This window comes from Theobroma cacao, chromosome 1 (genome assembly GCF_000208745.1).
Source record: "Theobroma cacao cultivar B97-61/B2 chromosome 1, Criollo_cocoa_genome_V2, whole genome shotgun sequence".
Lineage (NCBI taxonomy): Eukaryota > Viridiplantae > Streptophyta > Magnoliopsida > Malvales > Malvaceae > Theobroma > Theobroma cacao.
In genome coordinates, this window is record NC_030850.1 from 28498518 (window position 1) to 28520000 (window position 21483).

A 21483-nucleotide genomic window follows, 5' to 3' on the forward strand; every position below is an offset into this window, starting at 1 on the left:
AACAAATTCAAGCTGTCGGTTGAAAACACAGGGGTGATCTTTCCTTTTTGCTTTATAAAAAGCAACTTTACTGGTTAATTCAAACATCGTGCTTATGATTTTTTTTTTCTTTTTCTTTTCTTTTCTTAGTCTACATATTTATCAAAAATTCATGCTTACAGAGAGCAAAGGAAATGGAAATATTTCATTAATTAAGCTTTGGTGACTTTGTATTCCACTTTTCTTTTGTCCATTTCCCTTTCTTTTTTTAATTCTGATGGTCCTATATTGTAGCTTTAATAGCCAATCTGTGCTAAGCTTGGGATTTAAGCTTGGCATCACACAAGCTGCATATGCCATCATTTTGGTGAAGGTTCTCCACCTTCCACCATCCCTTTCCCTTAGTGGCAAGCAAAAGACATATCCTTTACTTGAGACCTGAGAATAAACACAAGGTCAATGCCCTTAACAAGTAACAGTACTATCTGAGATTAATCAACTCCACCAATTAAGGCTTCATCACACTTGTTTTCTGAGACAATTTTCGCCAAAAAGAGCAGATAAACTAAAATCTACAAACAGAAACACTGTGGCCTGATTTGTTATGGATCTAATAAGATTTCTAACTTTATTTGCTGCTAAAAATCAAATATATTGACAGTGAAAGTTTTACTCATTGCTCTTGATCAATAAATGAGACCTTTTCCAACCATATTTTAATCAACCAGCTAGATCATTTTTTGACATTTATTAACCAGCAGCAGCTGCTATGGAAAATTCTTTACTGAAAAGCAAGCAGTTGACACTAAACTAATGCCGGTGCCAAAATCCTAATTTAGAGGCTAAAAGTGGCTGCTTTGAGTTGACCTCAAAATCATTAATAGAATAGCAACAGTTGGCTTGGATAAGAAAACATTTGCTACATACATACATATATATATATATATATATATATAATATATATATATATATATATGTGTNCATACATATATATATATATATATATATATAAATATATATATATATATATATGTGTGTCCAAGAGGCAAAGTCATCTTTAACTTGTTGGACGAGAAATTAAACAGATTCTTTGTTTGGCTTTTTTACTGGAAGCTAATTTATTTTTTATATGCTGATAAATCTTAACTACCTCCCCCTATGTGTGAAAAGCAGGGTTAGGGTAGTGTAGAAAGTGGACTCCATGTCATGTGACCCATCAAAGAATCTCTCCTGATCACTACGTATAAAAGGACCCCATGGAAAAAATAATGCATGGCAAAATCAAAACACTAATCCCATCTTCTTCTTCTTTCTCTCTCTCTCTCTCTCTTTTTCCTCTCTATCTGTCTCTAAAAACTTTGCCATGATTCTCTACCTCTCTGCTTCTTGCCCCTTTCTTTTCTCTTGCTCGTCTATAACATCAACTGTTGAGGGGAATGTTGTCTGGTTCGAAGTCATTCATATGAATCTTAAATGTCTTCTGAATGATTTCGGACCAGGCTTCATTCCCCCCAACTTGTTTTAATAGCTATATATTCGCTCAGCTTAACCGTATCAAGGATCGAAGCATATGCATATAGGCTCATTTGATGCAAATACAGAACGAAGAGTTTGAATCCAGAAATATTAAGCCAATGGATCAGACAAGCCAAAATTTGGCAACCTGGAATTGGAAACAGGTAAATTTGAAGGTAGAATTTCATATCCTCTTTTTATGGTTTTTTTCCTCCCTTGTCATAAACTGTTGAGTCAATGTGAACAGATTACTGCAAAAATTCGGTCTTCGTCAATCTCTTTGGTTTGTTTATTTTTTTGGGATTTGAAGTGTTGATTGTGGGATGTGGACTTTGCTTGCAGAGACTTGCAAAGAATATAAGTTACTAGAACTTTGTGTGCTGTCCCTTTAGTTTTATGTATGAGTGATGGAGAAAGAGAGAAAAAGGGAACTTTAAATTTGCCTCATTTTTTCCCTTCAGAATTCAACAAAACAACTTCTTTGTACGTGCCAAACTATATCTACCTGGTGGGGCAGATACATTAACTCTTGGTGTGTCAAATGAACATGAAAAAAAATACCAAAACTTTTCCATGTGAAGCTCATAATTCTGTGGGTCAGATCTGCCCGGCTGGGGTTGTCAAAATGTTGAGCGACTGTAGCTACGTGGCTGCAGCTACTGAGTGTTTGAGTGTTTGTCAGAAGGCAAAAAAAAGAATTGCAGGAGGTTCATCTTATCTCCTTGAGCTGAAGAGAAGACGCACTTGCAGTTTGTAAAAGATGAGGTGAAGACAATATCAAAGGTTTGTTAGTGATATCATGTTTTTCGTAAGTTAGGATTCTCATGTTGAAAATAAGGTTGAAAAACTGGAACCAAAGTACTTCCTTTGTAGGATTTGATAGGACTTGAGAGATGGAGATTGGAGATCAAAGATTACAAAGTGAAAAAAAGGGAGGGGAGCCACCATAGGGCCTTGTCTGCTTATGTGTTTCCCATGTTGTGATAACTTTTTCCATGCACCAAAGGAGGGCTACATCCCCTTACTGCCTAGGGCTCTAAAGTCATGCACTACATGTTATAACAGTGAAAATCTATCTCTTTTCTCCTTTTTCCTTTTCCCCTTCTGTTATTGTTCTTCATGTTAGATTATGTCCCCATCTACATGTCATCTTATAATTAATTAAATTTACGTTTACTTTCTGTTGTTTCGTGTACCTTGATCACGCATCCATTACCACTAGTCGCATATACACTGCAGCACTGTATGAATTCCATATTGCAGATTTGGGCAGGTGCTAGGAGCTTGGCCCCTAGTTGTCGTCAATTCTCTGCTAATCCTTTTTAATGTTTGGGGGGTGCCACAGTCCACAGGTGATCTCTGTTGGATTAAATTAAGAATGTAACCACTGTTTTCATACACGTTATTCAACGATCAGTTATATATTACTCTATTTCTTAATGAAGTTAAGGTTCTCGGGTCTAAATCAAATTAGCCCCAGCAAATTAAGGGACTGCTTTGACAAAATCTTGTAATCATTGCTCTTCCTCAAATATATATTTCAGCTCCTTTTTCTTTCAATGAATTGCCATGTGTAATCTTGTTATGATTGTATGCTTCACGATTAGGGCGCCTTCTAATAATTATTACAGCTAGGGAGTCAACGGAACGGTTGAAATTAAGAGCAAGTTATAGTGTGCTGTAAACTATTAAAATCAATAAGAAACAACGATATGCGGCTTCCTATAACATCATTCGATAAAGATAAACTGCATGTCTTTTCGAAAGTTTCATTGCTTTCTATGCAAATGCTGACACTAGTCTTCCGATCCGTATCTTTGGATGAAGCAGGTGCATGCTATCCACCTGTTCATGAGCCAGGTTCAGTGCTGCAGGTAGACTTGAACGTTTTGATGTTTATGGTATAACATGCCTTTTTGCAGCAGCTCATCCTTCAAAACACGCTTACCAATTCATGTCCTGGTTGGTTCAAAGGCGTGTGAATACAAGACTTGCATTCTAGAAGTGCCTAAATGTGTAACATCCTCCAAGTCTTTAGACAAGTATAAAGAGAAAAAGAAAAAGGAACATATACTAGTATTATAAAGCTACATATGACAAGGCCATTTCCTTAAGTGAGAATTGGCTTAGATAAAGTCTTCCTTACATCCTAAAGCAATACAAAGGTTCTCATATAATTTTATTAACTTTTTGACTTGCTCACCAATGATACTTGGAAAAGCATTCCACATGAAATATAAAACTCCATTCAAAAGACAGATTTTGTTGGGCATCACAATCACAAGGCATTGCTATATGAGAAAACTAGCTAGACTGACCTAATTAAGTTGTTCCCAATATAAGTTAACGAAGAATCACATGGTCTGCATGATTGATTATGCAACTGTAATTTCCTGTGAAAACTGTGATCTCCTTTTATCATTTAGCTCTGCCTAACCAAATGTAAGCTAGCTTAGCTGCTGAAAGCAAGACCCATGAGAGGAGAGGGAGAGAGAAATATTTATGATGAAGTGAAGGATCTTGTCAATAAGTTGGTGATGATCAAGGGGAGACATCATGATTCATAAAGGTCCATCTGATGGATCACAAAAGGACAGTTTGTCATATATGTTGGACATTCAACTTCTCCAGCTGGTATAAAAAGATGCCTAACAGAAGAAATCTGCTAAGAGAAAAAGCCACAAGCCATGTTGCCCACATAACTGCTCTCCTTATTAATATGTAAATCCCTCTTTATCACATATAGCTTCCCCTGAATTCGAAAGACAGCATAGATCGGGGAGGGGAAATTTGACAGGCTGCGTATCCCTCTTCCTGTTTTCTACATTTGGTGATGGCTCACATATAGCTCACTTACAATTTGGGAATCAAAAACAAGCATTGATTGAGCTAGTAATTAGCTAGAGAATCTAAAAATTAATTGGACCCAAAAAAGATGTTAAACTTATGATTGGACTTAATGAATAAGTTTAGAGGGCACAAATACCCAACAGTGCACCCCCTCCATTATGAACAGCGTGCAACAATACACATATAGACCTACTTTAACTACGAGCCGAGCCAACTTCAGATGGCAACAGGCACAAACCTTTGATGAATTTGACAGGGTTTGAGGGCAGCCAGGGGGTGTGCCTCTCCAGTTGTGGGTCCCTGACCCCATGGCATCTGATGACTTGATAAATTTGCACAAGTACTATTTATTGTAGTGTCATTATTAGGAGGACAATTGCTGAATGACACATAAAAAAAAAAAAAGGTTTGTAAATGATTTGGATCCAAACTTCATTGAAGAGAGAGTGGGGAAATGCAGAGAGAAATGTAGGCAGTTAGGTAAGGTAGGTTTTAGCCTTTAGATTCTTTTGAAGATTTTGTCCCAGTGTCTTTTTTTGTAGCCTAATTCCATCCAAATCTGTGAGAATAGTTCTCTCTACTCTCCCCACTTAACATTGTCAAGAAGAATGTACCAACTACGAACACAAAGCGCAATCATTGAACTTTTACGACATTTTGGTATAGAAACAGTTTTCATTACAAGATTCCAAATTTACCTGCATTATTCTTTCATTTTTTTGCCCAAATTTTGCATGTGCTTCTCCCTACACAGTCAGACTCTCTCTCTTTCTTCTTTTTCTTTTGTTCTCTTTCACTCCATCTACTAAACTGTTTAGCAACAGATATTGGACTTCACTTGATATATAATTGATAATTGATCAAATAGAGTTATGCTTAGCAGCTCTAGATTTTTCTTAGGATCAATGGCCTCCAGCTTTTTCTTCATCTTGTTCATCAATAAAAAATACATTTTTCTTGCCTTGCCTTTTTCAGCATCACGAGCTACAAATATGCCAATAAGGTGGCTGGCTGTGACATGGAGAGCTTGAGGGAAGCGGTATAAAAGAGCGTGCCTTGTCGCTAATACTCCATTGCAGAGCACTGCTTGCAAGTTGAAATCATTGAAGAAAAATGGAATCTAGCGGTGTGCGTTTTTTCCCCCATTAATAAGCTCAGCCAAGGGGACCCCTGCTTGTTAACAAAGCTGATTTCCTATAAACATTCATTTTTTGGAGGTTCTGTACTGCATAATTAGTGCAGGCATGGCTCGTGTACAGTTGCGAACAAAAAAGCTTGTCCTGTTCATACACCAGATAGCTGTCCAACTTAATCAAAGCCAACTGCTACAGAGCTCCTCTTAATAGCTCGCACGGTTTGTTGAATCATCAAAATGAGAATGGCAGTTGTGACCAAAATCAACAGCATGTACGGGATCTCTTGAAAAAGACTCAGTTGTGAACTGCATCAATTATTTTCTATATAACAAGACATGCTTGCAGTGTGTTGTTTTCTAAAAACGTATACAAGCATTACAGAAATTCACAAAAACTCTTACAGCCTTCACCACTCTATCAATTATCCAAGCATTACATAGTAATTAAGTTGGGCAGATACATCCGCCAGAAGAAGAAGTTCCATGCCTCCTGGACATTCTGGATCAAGGGCTTTTCCAGAGAGCTCCTAAGTTTCTCAACAATATGGCAAGCCTTTTTATTGAACTTGTTCTGATCTGAACCTGAACCAGGATAATTGAAGCTTGATTGCAGGCTTATATACTTAACCTAAATATCATAACCGAAGTACCTGAACAAATTTCTGTAAGTTGTCAGACAAATATTAGTTTCTCAGCTGAGTTCCCAAGCGCCTACTCCACAACATGCACCTGTCATCAAAATAAACTGTAAGCAAGTAATCTCATCCCACTTCTAGAACTAATCTAAGCTTCTATCATTTTGAATGTTTGCTCACAAACAATCACATTATTCCCACTGTGAGAAGAACATAGTTTACATATTGCAACACAGAAAATAAAAACCAAGTGATGTAAGTTCTCACATATATTCCAACTTTTGACTTATATCTATTTCCATAAGAACTTTTCCGCTGAAATACATCTGGAAAATTCCAAGCAATCAATAGCCCAGCATATATGGTCGACGACTAAACAGCCTGGATTTGAAAGCATACACCAAATAGAAGATTAACACTGAAGCACTGATGTTAGAATGTGACTATGTCCGTACCTTTGACTCAAATGAAAAGTGATGCAATAATGTGTGTAAATCATAATAATCACTCACAAGGAAAATAAGTACAGGACATGTAGTGATTGGGAGCACATCTTAAGTCTGTTCCTGTTAGAGAACAATTTTCATTCCAAGGAGCAGTGGCATTTCAGCTTACTGAACCCGATTGTAACTATAGACCCACAGCTTTCTTTTTGGCCAAGAGAGCCACAGCTTTAATATGTCTGCCAATGCAAACTGACCTCACTCATATCTGTCTATAAAGAAATAGAAGCTGGAGCCTCATAATGCACCATAGCCACAAATTTTGCAATCCAAATCCCTGCTTCTACTCCTTTGAAGAAGCTAACCTGACAGCACAGATGGTTTTGCACAGACTAGGACACAAGGGGCAAGCCATCACATTTTGAAACCTCCACTTATGTTAAGCTTCTGGGGAAGTTCTGTCCATTTAAGGATTTTGACTGGCACTAAAGCACACAATGCTATTTTCAGTTTGCCATCATTTAGGCTCTTGGACAGGAAATGTTGGTAGCAATTTCAGAGTTTCATGATAAGCTTCATCCTTTGAGAGTAAATCTACAACTGCAGAGATGGTTGATGCATCAGGTGACAACTTTTTCTCCACCATTTTCTGAAGAAGTTCGACCATTTTTTGGGTCTCATTATTCTGGGAGAAACCATGCATGAGTGTATTAAATGTGACTACATTTGGAGAACAACCTTTTTCCTCCATTTCAATTAACAAATCATTTGCTTTTTCCAATTGCCCTTCCTTACAAAGCCCGTGGATCATGATAGAAAAAGTCACAACAGTTGGTTCCAGGCCTTTGTTAGGCAATCCATAAAATAGCTCCCAAGCAGTTTTAAGCTTCCCTGTTTTACACAGCCCATCAATAAGGGAGTTAAACATTTCAATGCTAAATTTGAACTTGCAATTTTCTAACTTATGAAACAGTTCCAGTGCCTCTGAGACACAACCATTTTTGCAAAGTCCATCCACGAAGGTATTATAGGTGCAAGAATTGAGTGTGATGTTATCGACCTGCAGCTTACCAAACAGTTCTCGTGCTTCTTCAACCTTGCCTGCCTGGAAAAAACCAGTCAATAAGGTGTTATAAGTGATAACCGTTGGCCTAATCCTCTTGCATATCATTTCCATATAAAGACTCATAGCTTCATCAACCTTCCAGTTTTTGCAATAACCATTGATCATTATGTTGTAGCTAATAGCATTTTGTCTGTTCTCCTTACTCTGCATGGAAACAAACAGATCCCTTGCAACATTAAGCTTACCAGCCAAGCAGTACCCATCCATCAATGTGTTATATGTGAATATATCAGGATCTACTCCTCTCTGAATCATCAAATCCAATAATCCATTTGCTTCTTCCAATTTCTCCACCTTGCAGAGAGCATCTATTAAAACATTGAAAGTGACCACATTAGGCTGCACTCCTTGATCTACCATCTCAACAAACAGACCTTTAGCCTCCTCCAAATCACCCATGCAACAAAAACCATGAAGTAGAGAGCTATAAACAACCACATCAGGATGAATTCCCTTACCCTTCATTTCCAAAAAAATTTCCCTTGCCTTTTCTAACATACCCTCCTTACATAGGCAATCAATAATACTACCATAAATAACAACATTAGGCTCCAAGACCCCATTTCCTCTAACCATTTCCTCATATAACCTAAGTGCAACACTCGTATTCCCCATTCGACACAGACCATTAATCAAAGTCCCATAACTAACAATACTAGGCTGACAACCAAATACAACCATTTTCCTAAACAGTCTAGTTGCTTCACAAATCTTATTCTCCATACATAACCCTTTAACCAAAGATGTAAAAGTTACAGTATTTGGTCTATAACCCCACCTAAAAACTCTCCCTAAAACGGCGAAACCATCACTAACTCGACTCATATGACATAAACAATTAAGCAAAATATTCAAGGTAATAAAATCAGGTGAAATCCCAATTGATCCCACTTTCTTGTAAAGCACAACCACGTGATTATGCTGCTTAATCTTAACAAGGGCACCTAACAACAGATTAAATGATGACATTGGAGGAAAAGGTTTCATTTGGGTCATTTCATCAAAAAAATTCAATGCTTCATTGAGAGTAATGGTGCCTGACTTACAGCTTGTTTTGAGAAATTTGTTAAGTGGGTCTTGGCTTTCAACAGTTTCATTGTTGGGGTTTGAAGATTTGGGATTGTTAGAAAATATGGGATTTTTCGGGTGAGTGAAGAGAGATGAGAGTTTACCTTTTGGAGTAGATTTTGAGGAGGAAGAGGATAAGGCAGCTCCATTAGCGGCTGAAGCAAAGCGGAGCGCCGTTTTGGAGACCATTTTTTCAGGGTTTTGGTGGTTTTGTTTGTTGCAAGAGGTAATAACCCCGGGAGATTGCAACCGCCGATGCTCGTGTAATAACAGCAACTCAAAACTAATGGAAATGGATCTTAGTTTTCTCGGGTCCATGGGCCATGGCTCAACTAGGGGAAAACTGGACTTGAACAATTAGACAAGAAAAGAAGGGGAAAATATTGGACGAAACAAAAAGGAAAAAGGTCGTGACTATTGGGAAAAAAAAGTAAGGTGTAATTTGATATTTTCTCACATAACATTTTGATTTTTTTTTTCAAAAGAAACTTGTACTTTACAAATGTTTTCACAAAATCAATGGTGTTAAATTTTTAATAAAAAAAATAAAATCTTTATATTTAAAAATCTTATATTTTGCACGTAATTCTAAATTGCTATATCCTTTTTCACATTAGATTCTATGCAAGAAATCCATCAAAAAAATTGCTCTAAAAAGATGAATGTTGGTCATCACTTTCGTCAAAATTTTTAGCTATATATATATATATTTGGCCTTAACCATTTCAACTTAAATGACCATATATTCCACTTGTCTTCGCCTGCTCAATGAACAGAGTATCCCATTAGCCTTAACCATTCTTTTTCAAACTTGTTTCTCGTTATTCATTTTTGGTATGCAATGAAGTACTTTATATCATATTTAAGTTGAAGTTGACTAAAAAATTAATTTGATCAAATTGTTCAATGTGAGGATCACATCAATATAATAAGAGTAACTTAAGCCCCGTGTTCTGTGGTTAAAATAAAATATTATCAGTTGCGATCGATTGAGTCGAAAGTGTAAAGCTCATTTGCAAGCTCCATGGCTGGAAAGAAAAGCCAAGTGTGGTGTTTTTGTGGACTCGTGGCTTCAATATCTTTGGTTTCTAGATTTTGCTAAACTAATCACTTGTGTTTGCACACCAAAAAGTTGCAAATATGATGCAAATATATAGCTGCCAGAAATTCTCACAAAATTATTTTGGTTTGAATTCAAAAAAGAAAACAGTCTAATTTTTTGTTTAGACGGTGAGAAAGTGAGGAGAGAAAGGACAAGAAAAAAACCCAATCAAATGTACAATTTTTTTAATTAAACAATAAAAAAAGATTAAAACACAAAAAGGTTTTATTATCATTTTATAAAAAACTAATTGAAAATTTAACACTATTTCTACTTTTCAAAAAATAAATAAAACGCAAAGTTTTATATGAGAAAAAAATAGCTGCAATGTGCTATTTGAGAAAAGATCATATCACAAGGAGTCTATGTAAAGTTTACCTAAAAAAGTATTTGTTAGAATTTTCTATTATGTGGGCTTTTATTAATCGGTAATTTTGGTTTAATAAAATAGACTAATAGTTTAGTCCTGTTGTGAGACAAGCATGAGCGCCCAATTAATATTAAAGTGATTAGTTAATGATGGGCTTTACAAGTCTAATTGGGTTAGTGTGATTTGGCGGTCGTGTAGGCCTTTGCCCAATACGCCTTTAATGGGGTAGCTTGTACAAGGGTTTTGTTTATATATATATATATATGGCTCGGTCTCCTCTTCCTTTCTAACCTAACGGTATCTGCCCATTACGAGCCATCACAAACAATAGAGAAGTGCGAAGAGGAAGATCTAACCTTAATTAGGAATTCTCTATTTTTCTGTTACAAACAATGGCTACCTTTATGAATCAAACAGGTACACAATAAATAGTTGATGCATTTGGTGTTTTAATATTCACACATAAATCTAGGATTCAACTTACATATAGTATTAGAGTAACTTGTGTGAAATTAGAACCCAACAAAATTTAAAAATTTAATGTATTTATTTTGTAAAATTGTATGTTAGGGCATATTTTTTTTTTATTATCAGAAATCTATTTTCTGGTTATCGTTTCTAGATATAAGGTTAGGGCTTTTCTTCCTTATAATGTATAAATTAATTCTATATAAACCTCTTTTTTTAACTCATGCCATAGAGATAATAATTAGATAATAAGGTTTGGATTTAAACATAAAACCTAAAATCTAATCCTTGATTAATCACTTATATTATATGTTTTAATTTAAATTGGACTCTTAAAATCAACTTGCATATGTTATAGAGTCGATATCTAAGTTTAATTGTACAAAATTTAAGTGTATTGAAACCAATTTTGAAGAAAACTTTTCAAATTTAATTTTCTTAATTAATTGATCTTGGTTTTGTATTTTTTGATGAGTTTTAATGCATGGGTATTATAAAACAAAGTCTTAATTGAGATTTATAAAAATCAATTTCATCAAAAATACTTAAAAAGCCAAAAATTAGAGAAAAATTAGCATAAAGACCCAAATGGGTCAAATTTGATCCAATTGGGTCACATTTGACCCAATTAAAAGCTAAGGAAATAAAAAAAAAAAACCTATTGCGCAACGAAGCCTACTCTCAAGAGTGAAGTGTGAGGCGCATGGGGTCCATTAAGCCCATGATTTTCGAAATATTTTTTGCCAGTTCATCTCCATTTGCCCAACTTTACATATTGTACTATTTTTATGAATTTTTTAATACATGTTTAATATTTATTTATTTATATGTGTATTTAATTAATTATTCTGAATATTTTGATGAGATATTTCTAGAATGCATGTGATATGAAAATAATATGCATATGCTTGAGTTGAATGGCTATATATACTCTCCTTAGATTAGTCTCTAAATTTGTATACTCTCGAGTTGAAATTGTATACATAATTTAGAGAATAAATTGTATTTATTTTTAAAGTTCAAGACCCTAAGTTTTAATGCAGCGAATACTATTTGAGACCAAATGAGATACACCTAGACTTAGTACCTTAGCAAGAATGGCCATTGCATACATTGGGTTGAGTATGCAAATTAAGAAATTTGGGTAAATAATTAATTCTCAATTTAAGAAATTTCTTTATTAATTGATGTAAGTGTTTGGCTACCAAAATAGCTTATTTACTAAGATTAATGGATTATTTTCTTAAGCAAAAGGTTACGGGATGCTTTTTTAAATTGCTTTATACAATTATCTGCCCAAATGGGGTTATTGTGTAGGGTAATTTAGAGTGAGACATGAAACATCATGATTGAGAGTAAATAGGTCTTTTTTTTTTAATAATTGGAGGAGGGGGGATTCGAACCCTACTCTTTAGGCAGGAGGATTCGAACCCTGCTCTTTAGGCAGGGGGATTATGCACCAACCAATGAGACAAATGCTCTAGTGCTTGAGAGTATATAGGTCTAGAAGGTCTGTCTGCCCAAAAGGGATAGGCTTTTTGAAAACTAAAATATTCTCATATTAGCTTTATGTAGAGAGTGAATATTAACATGTCATATTCTCTACCCAAAGGGGAGTCTGTGATGATGCACCTGAACTCTTCAGTTATTTTCTTTTAGCACATTTTGGACTATTACTAATTATTTCGTTATTGCCCAATTAACTAATAGTTGCATTTCTTGTCTTGAACAGTGACATTTATTGTGAATAATAATCAAGCTACTATTGAGACTTGATAATTCTATTTTATAGAATTATTTTATTCCAATTTTGTTATTAAATATTAGCTAAGTCCTCAATTTTTTATTATAATTTATTTATTTTTAGTTGTTTTTATAATTAGTTTATTTTTAAGTGAGTTATTTTAATTTTATATTATTCTTTTTAATTTGGTTTTTATTTATTCGTTTATATATTTTTTGTAGGAACTAAAAGAAATTGGGCTTAATTTTGGAAAGTGAGATGTTGAAAGCCTTGAAAGTCTGTTTGTATATACTTTAGTGTTTTGGCCATAACTCAAGCTACAGAACTCTAAATGATGTGATTCTTAGACCATTGGAAAGCTAAGAGACAGAGCTACAACTTTTATGAAGATTATTTTACCCAGTTCTGCATCAAAAATAGAGAAAATTGTGTCAAAAAATGAATAGATGTACTGTGCCGGGAATGAAAATTTGTAAAGACTGACAATTGATTTTTGGGCCTCTCATTACACTTTTAAGCCCAATTAAACCCTAGGTCAATTTAAGGAAGTATAGGTTAAGTTATTAGTATAAATAGGATAGTTTGAAGAACATTAGAGACAACTTTTGGGATATTCAAGAAGCTAGGAGTTGAGGTTGAAACTTGGAGATCAAGGTGGCAAATATTGTTTTGTTTTCTTTCTTGGCTTTTATTTTTTTCTTGTTACTCTCAATGGTTGAATTTATTATAATGTTATTTGTTTTTGCAATCATGAGTAGCTAATTTTCTTTTTCTAAGATTGCAATTGAACTCACATGTAATCTAAATTTTTAATTTTTTTCTTGCTTATCTTTAATGGGATTTGAGTTGTTTATTCCAATTTGTTCTTAATGCTTTTAATTGCTTGGTCACCAATTAAATTGATTTAGGAACCTAAACAAACTTGAAAAATGGAGTTTTAAGTATACTAAAATTGGGATAGCATATGATCATATTAATTGATTTGCTTATAGAATAAGGATATACCTATAGGTCATATGTAGCCAAATTAGAGCCTGAACTTAATGAGTCTGTTTTAATTTCAATTCACATAGGGATATAGTATTTTGGTTAAAATATATATTTTTATAAGATGAGTCGGGAGACCCTTATAAATAATTTAGGATTCTAGGTTAGCAATTCAACTCATTGAAATAAGTTAAGGAAGAGAGGTAAGATTTATATGAAGTGTGAGGGATATTGTAATCTTAGGCTTGTTTGATTTGATATTTTCTCAAGTTATTATTATTTTGATTTTTTCTTGTTAGTTTAAATTTTAGTTAATTAGTTTTAGTTAATCAATTAATTTTGGGTGTTTGGATAAGATTAATTTGTTCTAATTTTAGTATTTAGTAAAGTTTTAGATCAATTCTCTATGGGATCGATACTCTGCTTGCTAATATACTGTCTATTCGATATGTATACTTGCGTAGTAGAATTTTAACTGACAAGTTTTTGGCGTCGTTGCTGGGAAATTATTTCTAGAATTTTTACTAATACTAATACCAAGCAATTTAGTGTCTCTTCAAATTTTATTTTTCTTGTTTTAATATTAGATTTTGTTTGTTTGCAGATATCTTTGGTCATTGTATGCAAAGAAGAAACAACTTGAATCTTGTTCCTTTTGATCCTGAGATAGAAAGAACTTTTAGAAGGCGTCGAAGGGAGAATTTACAAGTTGCAGCTTTAAGTCAGACAATGGTTGAGGATAACAATAACAATGGCAATAATGCCATTAATCTAGTTCCCGAAGCAAATAGGGCACTGCGAGATTATGTTGTTCCTCTTTTGCAAGGTTTGCACCAAAGCATTAGGAAACCTTCCATCAATGCAAATAATTTTGAAATTAAACCAGCTTACATTCAAATGATTTACTCTTCAGTCCAGTTTGGTGGGTTACCCAGTGATGATCCTAATTCTCATTTAGTAAATTTCCTGAAAATTTGTGATACCTTTAAATACAATGGAGTAACTGATGATGCTATTAGATTAAGACTGTTTCCTTTTTCTTTGAGGGATAAAGCAAAGAGCTGGCTTAATTCACTGCCTAATGGTTCTATCATTACATGGGAAGACTTGGCACAAAAGTTTCTAGCAAAATTTTTTTCGCCTGCCAAGACTACAAAGATGGGAACAATATCACCTCATTCACACAATTTAATGGTGAGTCCTTGTGTGAAGCCTGGGAGAGGTTTAGAGAACTATTGAGAAGATGTCCACATCATGGGATTCCTGATTGGTTGCAAGTTCAGATATTCTACAATGGGTTGGTTGGGTCAATAAAAACCACAATTGATGCTGCTGCTGGTGGGGCATTAATGAGTAAGAATGCTACAGATACTTATAATTTGTTGGAAGAGATGGCTTCAAATAATTATCAATGGCCTTCAGAAAGGTCGGGTCCGAGAAAAACTGTTAGAGCTTATGAAATTGATGCACTTGGCACCTTAACTGCTAAAGTAGCTGCAAAAGTGGCTGCACTATCTAAGAAGTTTGACACACTGGGAGTTCATGCCATTAAAAATTCATTTGTAGTCTGTGAGATGTGTGGAGATAGTCATTCAAGTGATCAATGTTCATGCAATTCTGCATCAGTCCAATTTGTGGGGAACTTCAACAGGCAGCAGAATAACCCTTATTCTAATTCATACAATCCTGGTTGAAGAAACCACCCCAACTTTTCATGGAACAATAATGCAGGGCCTTCCAATCCAAACCCCAACATGCCTCCTGGTTTTCAACAACAATCTAGAGCACCAATTCCTGAAAAGAAGTCCCAAATGGAAGAACTTATCTTGCAATATATGTCCAAGACTGATGCCATATATTAGAGCTATGGAGCCTCCTTGAGGAATCTTGAGACTCAAGTGGGACAGCTTGCAAACTCCATCAACAGTAGACCCCAAGGTGCCTTACCAAGTGATACATAAATCAATCCCAAAGGCAAGGAACATTGTAATGCAATTACCCTTAGAAGTGGCAAAGAAGTTGAAGGGGTGAGTGGAAAATCTATTGAATCTTCAAAGGAGCATGTAGATGATGACAAGGCAATTGTTGAGAAAGAAGTTAAAGTGGAAAAGACAGATAATGGGCAAGCTAAAAATCAAGAGAATTCTGAAGCAAATTATCCTCCACCACCATTCCCACAAAGGTTGAAAAAGCAAAAACTTGATAAATAGTTTGAGAAATTCCTCAATGTCTTCAAGAAGCTCCACATAAATATCCCTTTTGCTGAAGCTTTGGAAAACATGCCAAGTTATGTTAAATTCTTGAAAGACATCTTAATCAAGAAGAGGAAATTAGAAGATTTTGAAAGAGTGGCACTTACTAAGGAGTGTAGCGCACTAATTCAAAACAAGCTTCCGCCAAAACTTAAGGATCCAAGGAGTTTTTCTATCCCTTATATTGTTGGTGGATTTAAATTTACTAAAGCTTTATGTGATTTGGGTGCAAGTGTTTCAATCATGCCTTTGTCAATTGCTAAAAAACTTGGACTTAATGAGATACAACCTACCACAGTTTCTTTGCAATTAGCAGATAGAACAATCAAGTACCCTATTGGGATTATTAAGGATGTATTGGTTAAAGTTGGGCATCTCTACATTTCGGTGGACTTCATTGTGCTTGAGATGGAAGAAGATCTGGAAATTCCTTTAATCTTGGGACAACCATTCTTGGCTACTGCAGGCATAATCATTGATGTAAGGGAAGGCAAGATAACTTTTAAAGTTGGAGAAAAAGTAGTTGAGTTTAATATTTTCAATGCAAATAAACATCCTAGCTCTACAAATTGTTGATATGGAGTGGAATTAATTGATGAAGGCAAAGGTGAACTTACAAGTGAGTAAGAATCAATCTTTGAGTCTAAGCGACCACCTCCACCTGTGAGATCTAAACAGTCACCAACGGAGCATCCTCCACCACCATCTAATTGTTTTTTCGAGATTGGACAAGAAGTAATGATGCTTTCTCGATCATACTTCAAGCTTTTTCCATGAAAATGCAAAGAAAGATGGTGGGGTCTTTTCAAAGTAATAAAGGTTTATCTTTATGGAATAATTGAGATTGATAGTGAGGATATGGGTACATTCATGGTTAATGGGCTAAGCCTCAAACCATGTTTCGAGGATAACGAACTGAAAAATGGGGTATTATAGTCAAGCTAGTGACTATAAACGAGTGTTTCTAGGGAGGTAACCCAAGTTTTTAAATTTTACTTATTTAGCCTTTATTTTATTTAATTTTTTTAGTTGCAGTTTATTTCTTTTAAACTAATTTTTTTATGTTTCCTTTTTGTAGGTAATTGGTTAAAAAAATTCAAAAAAAAGAAAAAAATTTTAAAATAAAGTCAGAGCCGCAACCTTCAAAGTGGGAGCAGTAACCTTGAAATGAGGCTACCATGTGGCTGAAACAGAATGTTTCAGTGCCGCGATCGTCCAAGTGAGAGCCACAGTGCTAAACAAAGAAAAAAAACAGAATAGTTGAGCCCCGCGGCGCTCAACCCTAAGAGCAGCGACGCTCAAACCCGAAAAATATCGCTTCGGGTGGAAAAAGTGAGGGTCGCGGCACTGGGTCAGGGCCCAGCCCCAACCCTTTAAAAACACTCCATTTTGTTTTTCTTTTCTTCACCTTCTTTCATTATTCTTCTTCTCCAACCACCAACCCCACTCCCATTCTTCCTCCTCTTGCCAATCTCTTGCTTTCCTCTCTCTTTTTCACTCTAACTTTTTGCATATTATTTCTACTTGGATTTTTTTTTGAAATCTTGCACTCATTGCACACCTAAGGTAAGTACTCCTCCAAACACTTGGTTTTCAATTATTTTGTGTAGAGAAAGGATGAGGTTGGTGTTAATGGAACATTTTATAATTTTTGCACCTTGAATGAGTCCATTGTGCATGTTTGTTAATGGGTTTTTCATACTTCCTCATGATTAATGCTTAGAGTGTCAAAAATTTTGAAGATTAGTGCCAATTTCTATTACCCTTATAATGGATTCATGGACTTTTTGTTTGCTACATATATAATTGATGAATGCTTTGTTGTTGAGAGTAGATGATGGGTGGTGACGATACGGAGGACATGTAGACTGCAGCTTCGGAGTTAGAGGAGTATCTTTGTCCTTTCTCTTTTATTTTCTTTTATCACATTGAGGACAATGTTTGTTCCAAGTTTGGGGAAAGTGGTTTAGAATTTTGTTAGTTTATTTTTTTAGTTAGCTTTATTTTAAGATATATCTTGCATATTTATTTATATTTTGAATGTTTTATTGTGCAATAAAAAAAATTGAGATAGTTGCACCTCATTCATGATTGTCCCAATCTTAAAATGATATTTTAATTATCTTTTGATTCTTAGCTTTTGGGAAGCATATAGTTATGATTTAATTTTTGTGTGATTTAGAGAAATTTTATGTTGATGAAAAAGTATAGTGAAGTCAAGAATTCTAGAATTTATTTGATTCTCTCTCAAGGCAAAATTTTAGATAACACTTAGGATAGAAAGTGATTAGGCCATCTTTGGATCGTTTGAGCCTTTTGAGCCTACCTTGTTATATTTTTGGGCATTTTAAAAAAATAGTCCTTAAAAATAAGATGTTTTTAAAAATAGCCCTTTTTATAATTTTAACTATTTTTAGCCAAGTTGGACAAAATTACCCATAATGAAGTTACACGCTATGATGTTACACGCCATGTACAAAAACCTGTGACAAGCCATGATTAACGTGTTACACGCTATGTACAAAAATATATGACACGCCATATATAAAAATCTGTGACAAGCCATGGTTAGCGTGTTACACGCTATGTACAAAAATATGTGACACGCCATGTACAACAATCTGTGACAAGCCATGGTTAGCGTGTTACACGTCATGTATAAAAATATATGACAAGCCATGGTTTGCTTGTTACATTCCATGTATAAAAATATGTGACAAGCCATGTACAAAAACCTGTGACAAGCCATGGTTAGCTTGTTACATGCCAAGTACAAAAACCTGTGACAAGCCATGGTTAGTGTGTTACACGCTATGTACAAAAATATGTGACACGCCATGTACAAAAACCTGTGACAAGCCATGGTTATCACGTTACACGCTATGTACAAAAATATGTGACAAGCCAAATACAAAAACCTATGACAAGCTATGGTTAGCTTGTTACACGCCATGTACAAAAACCTATGACAAGCCATAGTTAGCTTGTTACACGTCATGTACAAAAACCTATGACAAGCCATGGTTAGCTTGTTACATGCCATGTTGAAAAAAAATACTGTTGTTACACGCCATATAAAAAAACATGTTACACGCCATGGTTAAAAAAGATTGTTACACGCTATATTGAAAAAAAAATATTATTGTTACATGTTATGTTGAAAAAATATTGTTGTTACACGACATATTCAAAAACATTTTGTTACACTTTAATGCCTAAAATGTTGTTGTTACTTACAAACCAAAACTTCAAATTCTCTCAACTTTTTTCTTTTTTTTTTTAAACAATTTGGCACAAATTAAAGTGTTTCTAACATGTTTTCATAAATCAAAATACAAATGTTTTTTTATCTAAAACACCTACTTTGACTAAAAATTAAAAAAATTCTTTGAAAGCTTAGATTTATAAATTTCAAAATTTTGAGTTTATTGGTATCTAGGTCCCAAATTAATTTAATTAAAAGCTATTTCATACATTTGTGATTATTTCTACTGTTTTAGTTTTATCCAAAATACCTAAAAATCAAATTTTCCTAACAACCACCCACCCAAGCACGTCAAAACCATTGCTTAGTGTCTTGAAAGCGTAAGAAAGAGAAATTTGAAAATGCAGAGAGAGAAATTGAAAGCATAGCATACGCATACCGAACAGAGAAATCGATAAAATTTGAGAGACTGAAATGGTGAGAAAGAAATCCGAAGCACAAATGGGGGGAAATAGAGAGAAATTGTGATGAATGATTTAATTTATTTGAAATAGTTTAAAGGGTATTTTCATCAAGTCATGACTAAATATGGTTAAAAACAGTTAAACTTATTTTGATGGTTACTTTTAAAATGTCTTTATCAAGAAAGGTCATTTCTCACAATTTTCTCTTATATTTATCTTTACCCTTTTTTAGCCTAATTTACCTTTTCTTTGTAATTACACAATTATGTTAGCCTTGACCTGTTTATTTAAATTCAACAATTTGAACCTTTCACCCTCTAAGTATTTTAGTCTTTCTAAGGAATGGTTTAAGCTTAAAGATAAATTGAGGGAGAATGGTGAAAAAAAAAATGAAAAAAAAGTGATGGTTGTTAGCTCAATTACCCCGTGTTTATAATTGTCAAAAATAAGTTTGGAGGTTCAAAAAAAAAGTAAAATGTGTGGTACAAAGGAAAGTTTATTTCAAGTTTGGAGGTATTATAAAAAAAAAAATCGAGTTCTTTATATGTCCTAGATTGATTAAATGCTTAGGGTGAATTTGAGCCTAAATATATCATTTATCATACCTTGACCCTAACCTTATATTACAAGCTTGATAAAGACCTATTGATCTTTGAATAAGTGTTAATCTACTTTAGTGGAAAGAAATATGAAAAAGAAACTTATGGGATCCTAGTACTAATCTATGCTTAGATTTGGCATAAATTAATTTGAATTGCATGATATTCTTTGTAAGAGAGCATTCACACACACACGGGAAGTCCATTTGAAAAGTAAATTTTCACTTGAATTAATGCATGAATTTAAGGATTAGTTGTATGTTACCTTAAGTTGGAATTTGAGTTAATTTCTGAGGAAAAATTGAGAAATCATGATTTGGTACTTCTATCTCTTGTTCAAGGATTTTTATGTTTAGTTTTCTTTTTATGATTTTCTTTTGCTTGAGGACTTGCAAAATCTTAAGTTTGGGGGTGTGATAATTCTATTTTATAGAATTATTTTATTTCAATTTTTTTATTAAATATTAGCTAAGTCATCAATTTTCAATTATAATTTATTTATTTTTAGTTGTTTTTATAATTAGTGTATTTTTAAGTGAGTTATTTTAAGTTTATGTTATTCTTTTTAATTTGGTTATCATTTATTGGTTTATATATTTTTTGTAGGAACTAAAAGAAATTGGACTTAATTTTGGAAAGTGAGATGTTGAAAGACCCGAAAGTCTGCTTGCATATATTTCAGTTTTTTGGCCATAACTCAAGCTTGAGATTGTTGATTATACTGATTCTGACTTTGCTGGTTGTCAAGATGACATGAAGTCCACCTCAGGGTATATTTTTATGTTAGCTGAAGGAGCTGTTTCTTGGAAGAGTGTTAAACAAAAGTTCTTAACTTCCTCTACTATGCAAGCTGAGTTTGTTACTTGTTATGGGGCTGCCACGCAAGCTATTTGGCTTAAAAATCTTATTTCTAGACTATGTGTTGTTGATTCCATCTCTAGACCTCTTAAAATTTATAATGATAATAGGTCTGTTGTGTTGTTCACTAAAAACAACAAAAGCACTAGTGGGTCCAAACATTTAGAGATAAAATATCTAAAGGTTAGGGATTTTGTTAAAAATGCTGACATTGTTGTTGAGCACATTGACATTGACACTGACAACATGTTGGTTGATCCTTTGACTAAAGGGTTAAGACCTACAGTTTTTAGTAGACATGTTGAAAGCATGGGTATTTTAGGGTCTCTTGATGTACTTGATTAGTGGGAGTATGTTATTTATATAACTCTCACATCATAGCTTACATTTAGTTGTGTTGAGGCCTTTTCTATTTGTTTTTAAACATTCATGAGATGTCTGATTTTATATTTGTTAATGATCATCATTAATTAATAATCCACACTTTTTTTTTGTACATGTACATTTAATTGCTATTTTGCATATATGCTTTATGAAACTTGAGATTGATGTCTATCTCAAGAGTATTTTACTGGTATATCTCATGAATGATACCAGCAAGAAACCTCGAGGATAAGTGGGAGACATACAGGCATGTTGTTAATGTCGAATAGATTTCTCACTAAGTTTAGAGAAATCAGCAA

General features: G+C 34.1%; 2 protein-coding genes and 1 long non-coding RNA gene across 6 annotated transcripts; 2 read left to right on the top strand and 1 right to left on the bottom strand.

Annotated features, from left to right (window-relative positions):
- On the top strand, nucleotides 1338-3054 carry LOC18613211. Its single transcript, XR_001926712.1, has 2 exons — nucleotides 1338-2277; nucleotides 2368-3054. It is a non-coding gene; the product is annotated as an uncharacterized LOC18613211 (long non-coding RNA).
- LOC18613212 (putative pentatricopeptide repeat-containing protein At1g12700, mitochondrial) lies at nucleotides 5760-9135 on the bottom strand. Of its 4 annotated transcripts, XM_007050327.2 has the most exons (4): nucleotides 6627-9135; nucleotides 6382-6495; nucleotides 6130-6208; nucleotides 5760-6061 (listed from the first exon to the last, which is right to left on the bottom strand). In XM_007050327.2, exon 1 carries the CDS (start codon nucleotides 9067-9069, stop codon nucleotides 7075-7077), a length of 1995 nt encoding a protein of 664 aa, XP_007050389.2. In that variant the 5' UTR covers nucleotides 9070-9135; the 3' UTR covers nucleotides 5760-6061; nucleotides 6130-6208; nucleotides 6382-6495; nucleotides 6627-7074. The 4 variants fall into 4 exon arrangements, with proteins under 4 accessions (XP_007050389.2, XP_017969777.1, XP_007050390.2 ...); XM_018114288.1 differs by having other exon boundaries at nucleotides 5760-6208; XM_007050328.2 differs by having other exon boundaries at nucleotides 6382-9135.
- On the top strand, nucleotides 15702-21145 carry LOC108661411. Its single transcript, XM_018118053.1, has 2 exons — nucleotides 15702-16154; nucleotides 20645-21145. Exons 1-2 carry the CDS (start codon nucleotides 15702-15704, stop codon nucleotides 21143-21145), a joined length of 954 nt encoding a protein of 317 aa, XP_017973542.1.

Excerpts from the sequence above, each read along its gene's own strand:
- LOC18613212 (XM_007050327.2), bottom strand. The coding sequence starts at position 9,069 with ATGGACCCGAGAAAACTAAGATCCATTTCCATTAGTTTTGAGTTGCTG.
- LOC108661411 (XM_018118053.1), top strand. The coding sequence starts at position 15,702 with ATGCCAAGTTATGTTAAATTCTTGAAAGACATCTTAATCAAGAAGAGG. Across the intron at positions 16,155-20,644 it reads CTGCAGGCATAATCATTGAT|CTTGAGATTGTTGATTATAC; the intron begins GTAAGGGAAGGC and ends CCATAACTCAAG.